At 40.1% G+C, this 17,825-nt stretch overlaps 1 protein-coding gene across 11 annotated transcripts in view; it reads right to left on the bottom strand.

Annotated features, from left to right (window-relative positions):
- CAMK2D (calcium/calmodulin dependent protein kinase II delta) overlaps nucleotides 1-17,825 on the bottom strand; it is a 120,854-nt gene that overhangs the window by 31,536 nt on the left and 71,493 nt on the right. For 7 of the 11 annotated variants that reach the window (XM_036381544.2, XM_036381545.2, XM_036381548.2 and 4 more), the window contains exons 5-12: nucleotides 15,187-15,252; nucleotides 12,607-12,679; nucleotides 7,089-7,191; nucleotides 3,491-3,574; nucleotides 2,381-2,475; nucleotides 1,992-2,114; nucleotides 1,242-1,325; nucleotides 532-574 (exon numbers count right to left, since the gene is read on the bottom strand). In XM_036381544.2, coding sequence (XP_036237437.1) covers nucleotides 532-574; nucleotides 1,242-1,325; nucleotides 1,992-2,114; nucleotides 2,381-2,475; nucleotides 3,491-3,574; nucleotides 7,089-7,191; nucleotides 12,607-12,679; nucleotides 15,187-15,252 — 671 coding nt within the window. Of the gene's footprint in view, nucleotides 1-531; nucleotides 575-1,241; nucleotides 1,326-1,991; nucleotides 2,115-2,380; nucleotides 2,476-3,490; nucleotides 3,575-7,088; nucleotides 7,192-11,663; nucleotides 11,737-12,606; nucleotides 12,680-15,186; nucleotides 15,253-17,825 lie in introns of all 11 variants that reach the window. The other 4 variants (XM_036381547.2, XM_054514531.1, XM_036381553.2 and 1 more) reach the window with 1 other exon arrangement.

Here is a 17,825-nt window from a genome sequence, read left to right as displayed (position 1 = left end):
CGTGTTTCATGAAGAGGAAAGAACTCTTCTTACACCAGCTAGGCACTGCTGGGCATTAGAAAGAAAATGGGGACTCATTTTACCACATTTCTTACTCCTTAGCAAAGCAATAAAGAGATGAATGTGTACTGACGATATTTTTAATGCAGGATGCAACAGAATAATGGAATGGCTTTTCACATATATAAAAATACATAAGCTCAAAATGTTGTTTGGTGATACTTGTGCATGTGGAGCTACATGCATAACTTTCAATTTGCCTGCACCAAAATAGGCACGAAAATGCCACCTGTCTTTGACAGGTAACAATCAAAAAACAGGGAAGGAGCTCAAATTCTACAGAAAATTCAGATTGTCACCTGTAAGAGAATTTCTTTGGCCCAAAGAGATTAAATTCTTGTTTGCTTCATCACAGGAAATAACATGATATATATTACACTTAGAGACTTCTGAATGAGTCCTAATTAGACCTCAGCCTTCACAGACATTAAAATATAAAGACTGCATCAATCTGGAGCTCAATGAACATACCTGAGAAATTTCTGGTAGCCAGCATTGTTGTCAAAATGGCCCCCTGTGTACACACACATTTTCTCAAATTAGCATCACACATATGTAAAACTCCTAATGCCAACACAACAAAAAGGAAAATACACGAGTAAATGGCACTAATTACTGAATTAACCCTGAGAGAATGGATTATCTGTACACTTCCTCTCATATGCCATGTCATGAGTGCATAAATCATAATTTAATCTTAATTACACACCTATCAGCAATCTTGATATCCAAATATTTACCAACTGTCAGTATGTAATGCACAAGCCAGGAGTATTCAGAGGCTCAGCAATTATTCAAAATACATAGATTAACATGAAAGAGACTTTACTATTGTTCTTAGATTCTTTTTTTAGGGAGGAATAGGAGCTTATTTGTAATGTACACATTAGACAAGTTCACATCTGCAAAGTTATCATATCTGGCCAAGAAAAAACAAAGCATAGTTCAGAAGAACAACCTTAAGGATTTTCCTTCAAGAGCATACCTTTAGTTTGTATAAATACAGAGGATTATTATAGTTTTGAATTATAATTAAAGCCAAATTCTATTCGCTTTCATGGAAATTTTAAGATCTTCAAGCCAAAAGCTGATCTTCTATCAATAGGTCATTTAAGAATAATATCTAGAAAACATCTGCACAGAGACCATTTGTTTTGCACAAGCAAAGTTTTTTTTCTTACCTTTAGTTTTCTTCTTGCATTGAATTTCTTCAAGCAATCTACAGTCTCTTGTCTGTGCATCATAGAGGCAACAGTAGAACGTTGCTGAGAGAAGAAGAAAATAATTATTTTAAGGCACCCAGCCAGCTGTTTATGGTTTGTCTACTCTACAACACACATATTACAACCCATGGTCCCCACCTTGGGCCTTTAATTTCTACCTTGTCTGACTAACCCATTGTGCTCCTTTTACTCAGCCTTTTCCATGTGTAAAGTCCACTTGAAAAGTCTTGGTGTGGAATATACTGAGAACAGAGAAAAGTCCTGGATCCAGGAACAGCCAGGCCTCTGCTACCTGCAAACTGACTTTTCACAAGTCCCTTATTTCCCTGCCTGCACATTTCATCTTTATCTGAATGATTTCAGGGAAATGAAGATGCAAAGCATTATCTAACTCAAAGTTACTTTCCTGCACTTTCTTCTCAATGAGAATTTAAAATAACACTCCAATTTTCGCAGGGAACATTCTGCACAACACAGTCAAGGCAAAGGAGATAAATTTGCAAAAATCTTACCCCAAGCTGAGATCTCTATAAATACAGACCACTATTGATCATATCTGTGTAATTGTAATTTAACAATTTATAGTTACACAGCTGCATGAACAAGAACAGAAGTTCTTCTCTAAACACACTCAGTACTTCATGCGGAAGCAAACCATAAACCATTTGTCTGCCAAGTGATCATGTTGAACCTGTGGAAATTACTTACACAGATCCATGGATGCTTTAGTGCTTCTGATGCTGTGATACGTTTTGCTGGGTTGATGGTGAGCATTTTATTGATAAGGTCTTTTGCTTCGGGAGTCACTGTGTCCCATTCTGGTGAGGGGAACTTCAGAAAAAAATACACACATATGTATATTGTCTTGTACAATCTTTACACAATTTTACGTAAGGGATCCACTGCTGGATTCAAGAGCTTAAAAATTATAAGGCTCTGCCTTTACCTCATCATCATTTATAAACAACCAACATCTTGTCTGTCTAACATAATATGATTAGATGATGTTGCAGAATTCATATTCACCTCATCAGTTCTTAGCTTTTCCCTCTAGGAAACAATTACAAATAACTGAACAGATAGAGTATGGTACATACGTCATAAGCACCAGCCTTGATCTGCTGGTAAAGCCTGTGCTGGTCTTCATCCCAGAAGGGAGGGTATCCCACCAGGAGGATGTACAGAATGACTCCTGCAGAAAATTCACACCAGTGTTAAGGAACAAACTGCAGAAATGAATTTTGCACCTAACAACCATGTAAAACAAAAGGCTCGTGAGCATCATCCCAGCCACTGGGATGGGAGAAATACTGCCCCTTCAGGCTGGGGAAAACAGTAGAAGTGGGGTTGACAAGGTAACCTCTTAGGGAAACCATGGGCAATAATGAGCATTTGACAACATCAGATTAGGAACATTGGAAATGTTTATCTAGCTGGAGAAATAACATTTCGTGATTCTGGATCTTCTAGGAAAATGCATTCTTATGGCTCTATCATGGCTTATGCTGGTGTCTGAAAGATTCTGTATAACTATTCTCATGCAAAGCAAATTTGGGAAACTGAAATTTCTCTGTATTTGGTCAATAGGAAATTGAAAAGACCACCTGCTAGTCTGACAGAGATGATGCCCTCTGACTGACTGAAGAAAAGTGTTTTCATAGATAAACCACACACTAAGTGTGGGTAGAAGTGAAATAAGGAAACCAGCCCCTGTTCTCAGCTGGGGAGCTGCCACTTGCCAGTGCCTCAGAAGGCAATTTTGAGAAGTGGATGATAAAGCAATTGCTCTGTCCTCCAGTTCAGAAAACATTTAATTTTGTGGTTTATACCTCCAGATGGGATATATTGGTCAGACCAAATTTTAGGCTCCTTGTGAACCAAAACTAAATGTCCAGCTCACAGTATGAACTGGTGTGTTTACTAACTAATGAGGCACCATACACCTGCAGCTGTTCTTTGACTACTCTTTCAAAGTGTGTTGTGTAGGCATGGCCAAGAATGCCATGATAACAGAACTTAGTAAATAATTTTTTTAAAAAGAAGCTTGTAGGGCAACAAAAATTCCAATGACCTCTGCTAGAAATTAATACTGAATTTTTATTAAAAACCTATTTTCTGATGCACAATATCAGGTAGCCTGGATATAATTTCTGACCCTTAAGACATTTTACAGTGAACTGAATATGACTTTCAGAACAACTTCTTACCACATGCCCACATATCCACAGGTTTTCCATAAGGATCTTTTCGTAACACTTCTGGAGAAAGATATCCTGGAGTACCAGCAAAGCCTGTCAAAAGGCAAGGCAACTCTGGTCAAAACCTGTATGTGCTCTGCAAAAAGTAAGCAGAGGGGCAGCTACTATACCCTATATGTATGTAGCCACTGTACCCTATTTGTAAGTAGATATAGGTTGCACAAAATTAGAGCTACATCTAATCTGATCTTTCCACTGCAGAACTCATTTCTGCCAAGTCATTACACTTCTGGAAACCTCTTAAGAAAAGTTTACAGGAAGCTTCTCTGAAGCAATCTGGCCTTTAAAATTTATATGTTCTTCATCCTTTATTCATTACCAGCAGTGCTGCCTCTCTGAGCAGAACTGCAAAAAGTAGGTATAAACATTACTTTTCTTAGAACACTGTAACAGATAAAAACTTAATGACCATTAACAGTCTGCACTATTTCAGTGAGTACTCTGCTCTTTCAGGCATCTTGGCCTAAAATAAATGCTTGGGAATTCCTGAGAGGTGAGAATTTGGTGGTTTTCATGAAGGACCACATGCCATTTGTGCACTATCACCCTGGATTCCACAAAACTCATGAGAGACAGTGATAACATATAAAGTGTACAACTACAGAAAAAAAAAGCAAAAAAGCCTTTGCCCTGCAGTCACCAATTACTTGGGAGTGGGAGGAGGAAATGAAGGAACATACTTTGTGAATTCTACTGAGAAAAGAACTAAAATATGGTCATGAAAAATAAGCTTGTTTTTTGCAGGCTCCTGATATGGAAGCTATGAATTGTTAAGGAGTACTATCACACAGGAAACACATCTTAAGCTCCTTAGAGAAGCTGAAAAATACATGTTCTGAGTAGCTTTAAATAGAGTGCTGTTTCATATCTCTTCTTGGGTGCAGTGCTCATTTGAAAGGGGAAGCAAAGTCATCTTGAGTTTAAAACTTACCACAGCTCAATGAACATTACTATGCAAGATTTGAAAATAAACTCTAAAGCAAATATAAGTATAGCACTTAGCTAACCTTATCTCTCAATGAAGAAACCAAATAGATCTAAACTGAAATAATTGGTACAGTTTTAGTACACAGAACCACAGAATGGTTTGGATTGAAAGGACCTTAAAAATCATCTTGTTCCAGCCCCCTGCCATGGGCAGGGACACCTGCCACTAGACCAGGTTGCTCCAAACCTTGTCCCTGGCCTTGGACACTTCCAGGGATGGGGCAGCAACAGCTTCTCTGGGCAATCTGTGCCAGGGCCTCACCACCCTCACAGGGAACAATTTGTTCCTATTATCTGATCTAAACCTACTCTTTCAGTTTCAAGTGATTCCTACTTGTCCTGTCACTACATCCTCTAGTAAAATAATCTCTCCTCAGTATTCTGAGTGGTTTAGAGCAGCACACACAGAAGAGTACACAGCCCTGATTTTGGTTTTAAAAAAACCAACAAAAACACAAGGAAGCAGGTAACTGTCATATATCAGGTTATTTTGTAACTGCTCAGAGGGACCCCCAAACAAGTGTGTACTTTTCAGAAAAGTTTTGCTGCTTGTATTAACTCCATTAGCTAAAGCAATTTGCAAAGCTGGAAACTGTGACTTTGCAGTACCTAGAAGAGATTGCAACTCCTTGTACTCCTAAACTCGTATGATTTCTCCAAGCATCCAGAGGGCCAAGACAAAATCCGTTCTTTGTTGAGCTCAACCTGCCCTACACCTCCCCAGTACATTAAGCATCTGCTAAAGAGGGTGGCAGGTTTCAACTAAACCCCGTCAGGCTTTCTACAAATAGGCAAGGAACAAGTTTGTTTTGCAAATGTGCAAACCAGGAAAGTATTCCCTGTATTCAAACACAGTTTGAAAGTATTCCCTGTATTCAAACACAGAGTTCAAGCCAGTTTCCTGCTGAGGCACAGCCATGGTTCAAGCAGAAAAGAGACCACCACACCAGAGGACTACACCAGAATAAGGAGAGAAAAAAAAAGAAAAAAATAAAGAAGAGCATACTGATGCAGAGCTATAATTAGAATCAGAGCACACCATGAGTCACTAAGAGCTGCAGAATCCAGTAGAAAGCAGAAAAATCTTATGAAAGAAAGTGAGAAAAAGTTCCAAATGCCCAGTCCACTGGAGTTCATGTTCTGCCCTGCTAACGCACTCCTAAAGCTGAAGCCAGGCACTCAGACCACTCTGGAAACGTTCTGCAGAGCAAGTTCCAAAAAATGTACAGAACCCACTTACCTTATTGACTAATACAGTTTTTAAAATAAAGACCCCCTTCAGGCTACTTGCTTTTCATTACCTTCTTAACTCCTCCTTACATGTATATTTTAAAGACATTCTGTTCCCTTCTCCCAAGTCCTCATGATGCTATGAGTCTAAACCAAGCATTTCACAAGAACCAAATGACAGAAAAAAACCCAAAGTCCAAGATTTTCCAGGGCATTGCAACCTCCTCTGCATCACCTGCAGGTACACTATGTACAGAAAATAGTCCTGAAGTCAACTTCAATCTGCTGATTTTTTCTTGAGATGCTTCCTGTTTACCTGATGCTTTTGTCATTGTAACAAACCACTTGTGTTTTGCCTTGTTTCTATTCCACTCCTTTTGCACTGGTCTGTTTGTTGATGTGCAAGAGCAATCTCCTCTGTCTTTTGTGGATTACTGAAATCCATTTATAAAAAGGCTGGATTTAAAACAACAGGCTGGCTTATAAAGCTGCCAACATATGTCCAATGGCACTGCCTGTGCATCTACATGTACTTACAGCTGTGAACACTCAACCTCCCAACTCATTGCCCAGGAAAACTTTTCTGCCTCTGTTCCAAGCCTCCAAGCACTTTGTTACATTGAAAACTGCACTTTCTAGCTCCTCTAAGGGAGAATAGGCAGCTGCTATAAATATTTTATTCTGTATGTTTTTCCATCTGGGATTTATAATAAATTTTTCCCCATGCTTCATATCTGTTCAAAGAGGGTGGTACGTGAGACATGTGTATCACAATTGTACATGCACTATTGTTTAAAATTACCAGTATTAAACATTTTCCACCATTCTCCTTGAGGCATCTATTAACTGTAACAAGTAATCTGTAATTAGTGTCTGGCTACAGCCTCAGGTGCTCAATCCCTCCTATTTTCCCCTTCATTGAAGTCACATCCCAAAGTGCTTCAGAATCAATTTTTCAGGTGTTTCCAGCTGACAGAGACCTGTTCAGACAAAATGTTCTGATACCTGGGCAGGTACACTCAGCAGTATTACCCTACTGCCTTATTCCTCAGTCATCCGAGGGGAAACCACCAGTCTCCCTCCCAGGTTCTACACCCCTATTTCTGCCTATAGTTACTCAGGAGAAAGTGGGAGAAAAGGGGTTCTGTGCACCTCAGTCAGATTTACAGGCTGACGGAAGGTAGCACAAGCTAGGAATCAGGAAATCCAGGTTTTCCAGGGTCAAAGAGTCACACAGCTATATGTTCTACTCTGGAGTGAGAGTGGGGCAGCTGGGGAGGCTTAACCACTATGCTGAATAAATGGTGAGGGAAAAATGGTATTTACTTACCAAACCAAGCCTGTTGTTCTCCCTGGACTTCTATAGCCAATCCAAAGTCTGCCAGTTTGACTGCCGCTCCCTTGGATTTGCTAGCTAGAAGTAAGTTCTCAGGCTTTATTCAGAGAGAGAAAACAATTGAAACAAAAAGATAAGTAAATATATTTTAGACAGTACTCTGGAAAAGAACAAATACTTAGAGGAGTGAAAAAGAGAAGAAACCCATGAGTTTTTTCCATGAAATTGCAAAATTTGCACTTCCCATTCCTATCTGGAAAGAATTACCAGGCCTGTAACCAGCCTTCATGAGCTCTTAGCAAGACTAAGGACAGGGTGAAGAAGAGAGCCAGAAGGGGCATATGGAGCTGTGACACCTGCTGTGTGACAAGGCAGCTCAGAGATTCCCAAGAGCTTGTTACTGGAAAAATGGGCCAGCAGACTCCCAAAGGACAGGGACTCATTGATGACTAGTCCAGCCCATGGAGTTTGCAGGATCAGGCATCTACAGCTGTCAAACAGAAATGTTTTGCATGACATCCCAACAATGACAGCCTCGTGATTGTATTCAGAGGGCAGGTGTATTTACATCGCAAATCTTTCAGCAAAACCAGCACACCCACGTTTGTGCCTGCAGAGAACCTTTACAAATAACCACGTTAGTTAGTGAGAGTTCCCACCTTGCTTTTGTTCTGTAGGGTATATGTTGGTCACATCTGAAATGAAATGCTATGGTACACTCACACAATTAAAAGTAAAGGATTTGAACATAACAATTGTGTTCATTCTACTGTTCATAATGAATCCTTTTAACTCCAGTTAGCAAATACATCAAATGTAAATTGTCCAAAGACAACTTTATTGTATGAATGTTTGCTTTAAAAATACAACTAAAAAAGTACTGAAATAATCAACAGATTATTTCAGAGAACTGTGACCCTCAAAGCATTTTCTTGCCACATGTGTCTTTCCAATGCTCATGGTTTTAAACAAAGGTTTTGTTCTACATTTACAAAATAACAAAACCTCACTTTCACAGGTATTGCTGTGACTCCTTAGAAGAAATTTCTGCAGTGGTCTGTGACAAGGGACTTCACTATGGCCAGGCTGGTGCTGGGGCCCCAATCCTGCAAACTCTTTGATGTGTATTCCAGGTTGAACCCAGGAGCAATCATATCACTTCCAAGGTACTATTTATGTGATGGCAGTTAATCCCACACATGTACTGAGGCTGGAAACAATTAAGATCATAAGCCTCTTTCAGCAAAGCCTATCTTTAATACATGTCAGGTATCCAGCAAAATATGCTTGAGCCTAAGTAAGACCTCAGCCACGGTGATACTTCTATTAATTAACACTACAAGGGGCCCTAACAAACTCTTTAGTCTAAAGGTGGCTTTTTCCCCTCTCACCAAAGGAACATCTTTTCTGTCCTCTCACTCATCGCTTTGTCGCTGTGTCATAGACTAGACAATATTAAAAAACTTTCATCAATAGTTATTGATGAATCTTCTATTTTCACAGTTTTAAAAATTGAGATGAAGGGCCCTCAGAACAAAACACAATCTCTACATTCACTTAAATTATCAGTAACCACCCCAGCTACATTATATGAAACAGTAAGTGCATAGCTGAGGACTCTTCTCTAGTTTAATCAATGCAATGTCACACTCCTTGCCATTTAACAACACTAATTTCAACACACAGTCACATAGTTCTGCAAGGTTTCCCCTCATTCACAGTAATTGATTCCTGGAATGCTGTTCTTGTATAAACCTCTTAAAGCAGCGGATGATCCTATTTGGTTGTGACCTTCAGGCAAGCCAAAAGCAGTGAAAAGCCTCATCCTTTTGGATGAAATACAAGCACTACCCCACCGAGCACATACCGCTTTCCCAAAAAGTGATTTTGTTCAAAACTGGTTTTGTGTTTTCTGATGCTGGTTTGGTTTTTAGTTGGCTTTTTCGGTTTATGGTTTCCTCTTGGGATTTTTTTTTTAATTCCATTGCATGTCTCTTCTCTGCAGAAGTACACTTTAACAGATGAGTATGTTCCACCAGAATTCCTGACTTACTCCCATGCCAAAGACAACAGCCTTTTGGGCCATGCCAAGTGGGACTGTGTGCTTAACCAACATGCAACAGCCGTTTGAGGCTGGCCAGAGGCATGTGGGTGATTACCATGCATTAACTGGGAATGAGTGCAATTACTTGGGAAACATTAACAGCACCGTGCAGGACTCGCTCCTGGATTCATGGTGTCACCTTGTGCTCCCCAGCGATGGGCAGCAGCCAAGCATGCACAATGGCACTGTTAACTGCTAAAATTACTTACAAGTAAATTAACATGATTTATGCCATGCTTTCCCAGAGGTCTTTAATCCTTAAGATACCAAGTATTTAAGGCTCTGTGTATTTTTCCTTGAATATACCTAAAGCAGCCACTCTTTGGTGGAAGGTAAGAGGGTCGTAACCACAAAATCACAGAAGTTTCACAAAAGCAGGAAGGCTATGGCCTGACAAGAACTGGAATTCCTACCTGGAAGTGCACTTTTGCTAGCTGGTAAAGCTAAGTTAATTTTTTTCTGGGTCTAAGATCCACCACCATTCTGACTTACACCAGTGATTACAAACAGAGCAGCAACAAGAACTTCTGCAGGTCATAAGAGGCTGCAAAAGCTCCTCTCTGTTTGCTACTAAATCAGCCTAGAAGGAAAGTTAAATAAAACGGGATCATCCAAAATCTCCTCACCCCCAAGCATGCCATCATATTGTGGACTGAGCTATTGGAAAAAAATCCATCAAGTTTTGCAATTTAAGGATCCATGCCAGCCCATAAGCACCTTCCACATCTTGCTGTTCTGCTCCTGGCATCTTCTTTTCAGCACATGGCGTTCTGCTCGGATTTCACCACAGTCTTTCATTTAATTCTTTGGGTTTTTTGGCTTTTGCCACAAAGCTGTAACTGAAGAAGGATGGTTTTCTGCTTCCTCAAGTTTTCACTTTTCCAAATGAAACCAGGCACTACAGCTTGGCAGAAACACTTTTTCTCACACTTTTTTCAATTCATCTTGGATTTGTCAGAATAAGAAACCCACGCATGGTCGGGAGCAGGCAACAGCTGGATTTAATGCGTTCCCAAAGAAAAAGTTGTTTTGTGTGAATGTATGAAAAGTAATAGAAAGCATCCCTTATTCCATCAGCTTGCATTAGCTACAATCCTGGCTTTTGAAACTCCTTTTGATGCCAGAAGCATAGGACTGCATGTACAGTGTGGACAAGAACCACTGGAGCAGTTGGACAAATTTGACATCGTTCCCTTTAAACTCATTCCATGTTACCCAGCTGTCATGCAAGATTTACAAATGGGACAGAGATTTGTCAGTCTCCTGTTGTACAAATGTGACAAAGGAAAATCCAGAAGTGCATAATGAGTAAAAAATTTGGGGTCTACATCTTCAAAACTCACCCTGCTCTCTGAGCTTTTGGAGCAAACCCCTTTGTGTTCTCTTATGACAATGACATGGACCTTATAAAGTCAGACAAGAACAGGTTTTTTTGGGAGTAAAAGTTGCCAAGAAAGGCGACAGCATTCTGATTCCAACATTATTATTCATTATAACCACTAGAAACTCTTATCTGAGGAGGTAATTTCTGCTCCTCAGAATTAATTCAGAAAAAAACTGAAGCCCAAGAATCCATGCCACAAGGGATTAGCGTGTTTTGCTGCCTTAGCGTGCACACCATTTTTTCTCTGCCTCATGAAGGATCGACAGTGCAGACTTCCATTTGATTTCAAAATAAACCATCTTCTTTTCCTTGAGGATCATGAAGCTCAAGTGTCCAAAAGGCAAACTTACTATGAGTTCTGGGACAGCCTTCTCTCTTGGAGCCTCACAATAAAAGAAAATTATCTAGACTTGCTTCTTTCCTTGCCAACATATTTTAAAGGCAGAGAGCATTCCTCCAGTAGATGCCTCTAGTCATTTGGATATGTACACAGTTAAAAAAGAGGGAATGCTCTCTCAGCACAGAGTTATCTTCAGGAAGGTTTCTATCCCAATATTAAAGCTCATCTAGAAGGAACTGGACTCCTCAGGTGAGTGTGGTGAGAGCACTGTAGAAATTCCTGTTTTTTAAAGATGTTTTGTTGCCCAGTCATCATTTGCAGGAGAGAGAGGTCTCTGTACCAGCGATCCCAGAGCAGCTGGCCTTCTGTCACTATAAAATGCACAGCATGCAAAGGCTACTGTGCTTCCCAAAAGCACTATCGATTCTGCTGATGAGACATGGGAAGTTGCCCTCATGCCCTGTCCCAAAAGCTCTGGATGACAGAAGACCATGTATTCAACAAATACACACAGTATTGTTCTCCCTGTACTGCCGGGTGCTGGACAGCCAGGTACTGGCCAGCCTCAAGCAGATTCCCTCTGGTGAGTACGAGCTTGTTGTTGCATGTAGGTGAAGCCAAGTTAAAAACAAATGAACCGAGGGGAAAAGCAAAAAGAGGGAAGCATTTACATTTCGGCTGCTGGCGGCCCTGTGGGGCAGGGATGCTGCTCCGGGAGGGCGGCGGGACAGCAGCACTCACCTTGAGGTCGCGATGGACCACGCCCATCTGATGGCAGTGCAGCACGGCCTCCAGGATCTGCTGAATGCAATGACTGCATGCAAACACCATGGGCGCCCGTTAGTTCCAGCAGCAGGCAGCGGGGCGGCGGCCGAGGGCGCGGCCGGGGTGGCTGCGCTCCGGCCCGGCCTCCCCTGCCCTGCCCCGCTCGGAGCACCACGGCCTCAGGCTCCGCGGCGCGGGGCTGCCCACACACACAGGCGGCGGGGCGGCTGCCTTGGCTTCGCTTGGAAATTAACACCAATGCCTTTTTAAACGGTAATTTTTAAAAGGAACAAATTTTGCCACTAATTCAAGGTCTTATTAAATATTTGGCATCCTCTGTGCTTTTCCCTCCTGGCTTACTCAAAGCCTTCACACAGGCATTGAAGAATTGTAGAAGTTTCCAAAAAATTAGGTTAGAAATGGCAGCGACCATGGAGGTGGTCCCCAAGCCCCTCCAAACCAGGCATTCCAGGTCAATAATTAGCTCCTAGCCGCTTAATTTAGCCGGCAATCAGCGGCACTTGCCTCAGGGCTCGTCACAGCGGCCGCTCCTTGTGGCACTGCCCGCCGGGCCCCAGCGCAGCCGTGGCGGTCACATCTGCAAGCTGGCATACAACACAGCCAGGGGTCACCTCCCGGCCCGCACAGCTACACACGGACAGCCCCGGCACCGGGCACAGCGGGGCCAAACCCAGCGCCTGGGCAAAAGACACTTTTTAGGCAGCCGTCCCCCCCTTTGCCATGATGTATGTTAGGCTATAGACTTGCACACACTGAAAGAGGCATCATGCATTATTGTTGTTCGGAGGGTGAATAGGATAGGCAAGGGAACATCGCACACATCCCACCCTCTGCCCCTACCCAGCCGAAAGAAAACCCCAAAATTCTTATATCCAATTGATGGGCACCAGATACTGACCTTCAGGTCTCTGTGAACTATGCCATTTAGATGACAATGATTAACACTTTCTAGAATCTGCTGTATACAATGACTGCAAAGATACAAGGGCAGAATGGAAGGGAGAACATTTTAAAGGCACATAATCACATTAAATACAAAATAAAAATAAAACTTAAAAGAAAAAGTTAAAGAACAAAAACAATTTTACACCTCTTGACAAGTCTTGATTGCTGTTTGAACTGGAACAACAACATTGCTGAGATATTTCCAGCTCCAGCACATCCAAAAAATGAAAAACCAGAACCAAACCAAAAAAGACATTTAACATGGAACATATGACACCTATGAGACAGACTCATCAGACTGTATTTTCATTCAGCAGTATGGAAGCTTTTTCCAGTTTCCAAAAACTGCCACAGGAAAAATAAAGTGGAGGCAGTAAAACAATTGGGATGTTTTGGTTTTCTTAATTTTTGGTGGTGAAGTTAACATTACAACAAGGGCTGAAACAAGAAAATGGTCAGAAATGAGATGATATACAGAAAACAAATGAAACAATAAAAGTCAAAAGCTAAGGAAAAGCAAAACATTCTTCATTTTGAATTGAACGGTTTCTTTAAAACTATTAGTAGAACAAAGCCAAGTCATTCAAAAAGGTGGCATGCATTTTCATTTAAAATAGTGTCCAGCTCTAGTTTAGTTAGGAGTCACTTGGGGAGTGAAAATCCACATTAAAAATTAAGACAAATATTTTAATTTGGTGCTTTCAGTAACTGAACTAGCACCTATTTTCCCATATCCAGGTGTGCAAGTTTTGGTCAATCCATGATGCCAAAAAGCACAACTAAAATATTAATATTTTAGAGCACTGGAACTTTTTCGGACATTTTTGGCACCACAAGAACTTAGCATTTTTTTTAAAGACATCGTTGTGGCACGAGTAGAGTGATGATAAGTAATACACAGGAGTCAAGATGCTGCTCATCCAAAACCTTTTGACCATGGAATTCAGAAGGAATGGTCATAATCAGTAACTGGAGCCCAAGCCTGAAAACCCTTTCTTAGGCAAGTAGTTCACAACTCACTGCTCGGTTTGTCTGAGTACAGACTACTGGCGTGAGCAAGGGCTTGCAGGAGCAGACCAGTGTGACAGTCCTGGGAGAGGCATCCACAGAGAACAGCAACTACTGCTAGAGGGATACACACATACACACACTAGATATATCTAGATAGATAGATAGATAGATACACAAAATACAGAGATGCATCATAACTAGATATTGCACTTCTTTGGTCAAATTTGTACTGAAAAAATAAAATGTATATATATATTCTATATATATACACACACATATATATATGCACAGCCCCTTCCAAAATATCATAATTCTAGAACAGAAGGAATCATCATTGCAATTTTTCCTTTTAATTCCCAACTACCTTAAAAACATACAAGGACAACATATACTGGCCTTTGGCATCAATAGTGGAAATTTGCTTCAATCACAGCAGGGAAAAAATTATTTGAAAAATTTTTCAATGTAGCTCCTCTTCTCCCACCCCACATAAACCCTACTGCTGTTTTCTCTTTTACAGAGTGTTTTGCTGCGTGTTGTTCTTTATTTAAATGCCTAAAGTATTAATCTATCATTCCTACAGATGCAATAAGATCTGGAAATGGGAGCTTCCTAATATTCAGAGTAACTTCTTGTCTGTTCATTATTATCCTACTACTGTTGTTAGGAATACTTTATTCTTTCCAATCATCTCCCAGTGATCTCCAAATGTAAAGGCATAATTTAAAATTGCATGTACTAAATATGTATTACTGGGGGGTGTGTTTGTAAACATACAGAAACATAAGGATTCTTTAAATTTACTTGCAGATCAATTAATGTGAAGAGTGTGGTGGTAGAACATATTTTCTTTAAAGTAATTGACCACAATGTTTAGGATTCTTAATTTTATGACAGTATTTAAGATTTATTATTATATGAGGACAAACATGAGATGAGTGGCCCTGATACTTTATGCATGCAAATTATGGTAATTGTCAACTTATTATTCAAGTTTTTCAACAAGCACTTGCAGAAAATTGCCAGAGATTTCATATTTGAGCTCAGATTATGAGACACGCAGTATAAGTGCTTATTGATGAAACACAACAAAAATTTTCTAATTGGAAAGGGAAATTAGCACTTCTGGACCAAGAACAAAAAATCATATTTAATGCAAAATTCTTTTAAGATCAACTTATGCTTCAGACTTTGATCAGCAAATCTAAGAACCCATAGATGAGATACTTGAACTGTTATGTCCAGTTTGCAGAGGAAACGATGGGTAAAAGTTGTACTAATTGAGGTCCAACTTCAGCTTTTTTCAGATCAGCAGACACCAAGACTTCTCATGAGTTCTCCACCACATGGTTGTGAGCTCAAACTGCCAAACTCTCTCTGCCCTTCCAAGTCTAAGAGAACTCCTGGAGAAATCCTAGAGTCTCACAGACTGCGCTGGGAAACTGATGCCAAACACCAGGATATATTTAAGTAACTATCCTAGAACTATCAAAGGCAATCATTAGAAAAACAAATTACTTACCTGGCATCTGCTTCACTATAATACTCTCTTGCAACTATATCTTCAAACAATTCACCTCCAGTGACTCTGTTACAAAAAGCAAGATGGGGAGAAGGAGATTTCAGAAGTGAAAATGTGCACCTTGAATTAACTTGACAGGAAGAAGTGAGACAGGACTAAGTGAAGTTTTTGTACAGAAATGCAAGAGGTTTTGCAGCAAGGTGCAGGAACTAAAGTGGACAGTTTGTCCATCCAAATCATTACATGAATAAAATGGATGTGGTGGAAGTGCAATCATAAATAGTAAATAAAAGCCAAGGGCAGCAGCATTTCAGGCAAGATGCCAGACATCAGTTATGGATGTCAAAAGGAAGGAGTAAAACTACAAGGAAAAAGGGAACTGACCACCCAGGAAAATTGTGGCTGAAGCTCAATACAGTTCAGGATAACTTGAAAACTGCAATATTAGGCAAAGGTAAGAAATGCTAAAACACAACAATGCTAAAAAAGGAAAAGGGTCTTTCAGTGTAGATCAAATCACAAGAGAGGTGTACCCAGGTGCCAGAGGGGCTGGCTTTTTGTGCTGTGCCTAAAAAAAGCATTACTGAGTTGGAAGAGAAGTATCAGTAGAATCAGGGTACCGTAATCAGTTTAACAGCAGATTTTTCCTAGAAATTTTTCATTTATCTTTGTGGAGAAAGTAAGAATAGCTAGTTAAAGCACCACTGAAAATAAGTTATGTACAAGGGAAGAACTGTATGATCCTGGGGCCAGTAACAGAGGTGGCTGTGCATCGTTGCATACTCAGGGGCTCCTAGTACAATCAATGGTTTAACGGTAGAAAGTGGTTGAAAAGCAATAAAACTGTGTTTTTATATCCCAAAGATCACAGTCCAGAATGAGCCCTGAGCAGGATGATGCCACAATCTTGGATTGCATCTGGAATAGGGTGACAGCAAGGTAAAATCCCTCCTCATATTGTACCAGTTCTAGTCACTCAAACTCAGAAAAGAGAATTGGATGTGCAGAATGAACAGCTACCAGGCCACCCAGTCACTCACTCATCAGGTCCCCTCAAAGAAGCCAACCCAGTTTAGCTAGGCAAAACAAAGGTTAAGAGGGATGAAAATAAATACTTAAGATGAACATTAGCCTGGATCTCCCTAGAGGGAAGTTGTAATGGATAATATTGGTACAATAATACATGAGCATACAATACCTATAGCAAATGTAAGGTTAAAATCAGAAGTTTTCTAGCAATCCTTATAAGATGAAGATTCATGAGCTTTTCAGTAATTTCTGCCTGTGTCACAAGAGGGGACTCAGCACAGGAAGACACTTCCTGTAACATTCCTATGCTATAGGCTGATAGACTGACACAGCTAAATGCAATTCTTCACATATACAGGTGCTTACATAAATAATTCCTAGATGAAAGATCAATGTTTGTATTTTATTGCTGGCTATGAATGTGAATATCAGCACATTACATTTCCAATAAACTCCCAAACACAAAAGCTTGAGTGTGCAGCAAGACACTTAAAGATGAAGATGCTTAAAAATCTATACTACAGTGAACACAATTAGTATTGAATACAGGTAAGTTTATTAGGATTAAAAATTCAAGGTGAGAATACTTAGAATGTTCAGAACTGTAACATTCACTTGCAAACTGCTGTAGTAACACTTTGTAGAAGAGCCCAGTTTTCAGCCGCATTAAATGATGAGAAATGCCCTGCTCAACCAGCAGCCCAGCTCCTTTCTTGGAGAAAGGCCAGTTCAATAACATGATTTTCATTATTTCATTTATATTTGGGTTACACCATCCTTTTTCTGAGTTTCTGTCTTACTGACTCTTAATGTAGAGATTTTCAGGTAACAGAATGCTATTTTGTACAAAAGTCTGGAGTAAAATCTAGAGGAGGTAAAGTAGTTTGTTGCCTAATTTGTATTATCTTTTTGCTTTCTACCTTCCAGAGACTGGCTTTGGTTGCTGTAGCACAAAATGTTTGATTGATGCATATTTTGACAGTCTTTCATAACTCCTTTTTGCATATATATTTGTCTGCCACAGTTCTGGTAAAGAGGAATAATTCTCACTTTGTGATGAATGAAAAAAACAAAGCATCCTTTGATCTTACTCTTTCCTAAAACACTTCTTTTTGATCCAAGCTAAAGAAAGAAGACAAGAAGAGAGTACCAAATTGATGTTTGCTCTTCTCCAGCAAGGAGGGAGGAAGGGGATATGAAATCTTATGTGCTGACACTAAACATTTGCTTGGTATTCACAAGCATTGTTAAATGATGAAAAGACCCAAAAGCTACTGGTTTGTACAAATTGCTCTGGTTCTTTTGTATTTTTGAGAAGAGCATACTAAAGTGGCAACAAATAAAGCACATAGGTTTGTTTACACAGAAGAGGTACAAGCAGCATGAAGCAACACCAAGGCACTCCACACCACTATGAGAAAAACTGCTGGTTTATGTTTGCAAATAAAAGAGACTAATTAGGAGAAACACACACATTAGCACAGACAGCTAAACCAGCCTCTGATGATGATCAGACTGGCGTGGTTTCCTCCTGGCTTACGTTTACTTCTTCACTTCCTTGATAATGGAAATGGGAAGAAGCATCTTACAGTGTCCACAGAATTATTAAA

The sequence above is a fragment of the Molothrus ater genome, chromosome 4 (genome assembly GCF_012460135.2).
Source record: "Molothrus ater isolate BHLD 08-10-18 breed brown headed cowbird chromosome 4, BPBGC_Mater_1.1, whole genome shotgun sequence".
NCBI lineage: Eukaryota > Metazoa > Chordata > Aves > Passeriformes > Icteridae > Molothrus > Molothrus ater.
This window is presented reverse-complemented; position numbering and strand designations above follow the sequence as displayed.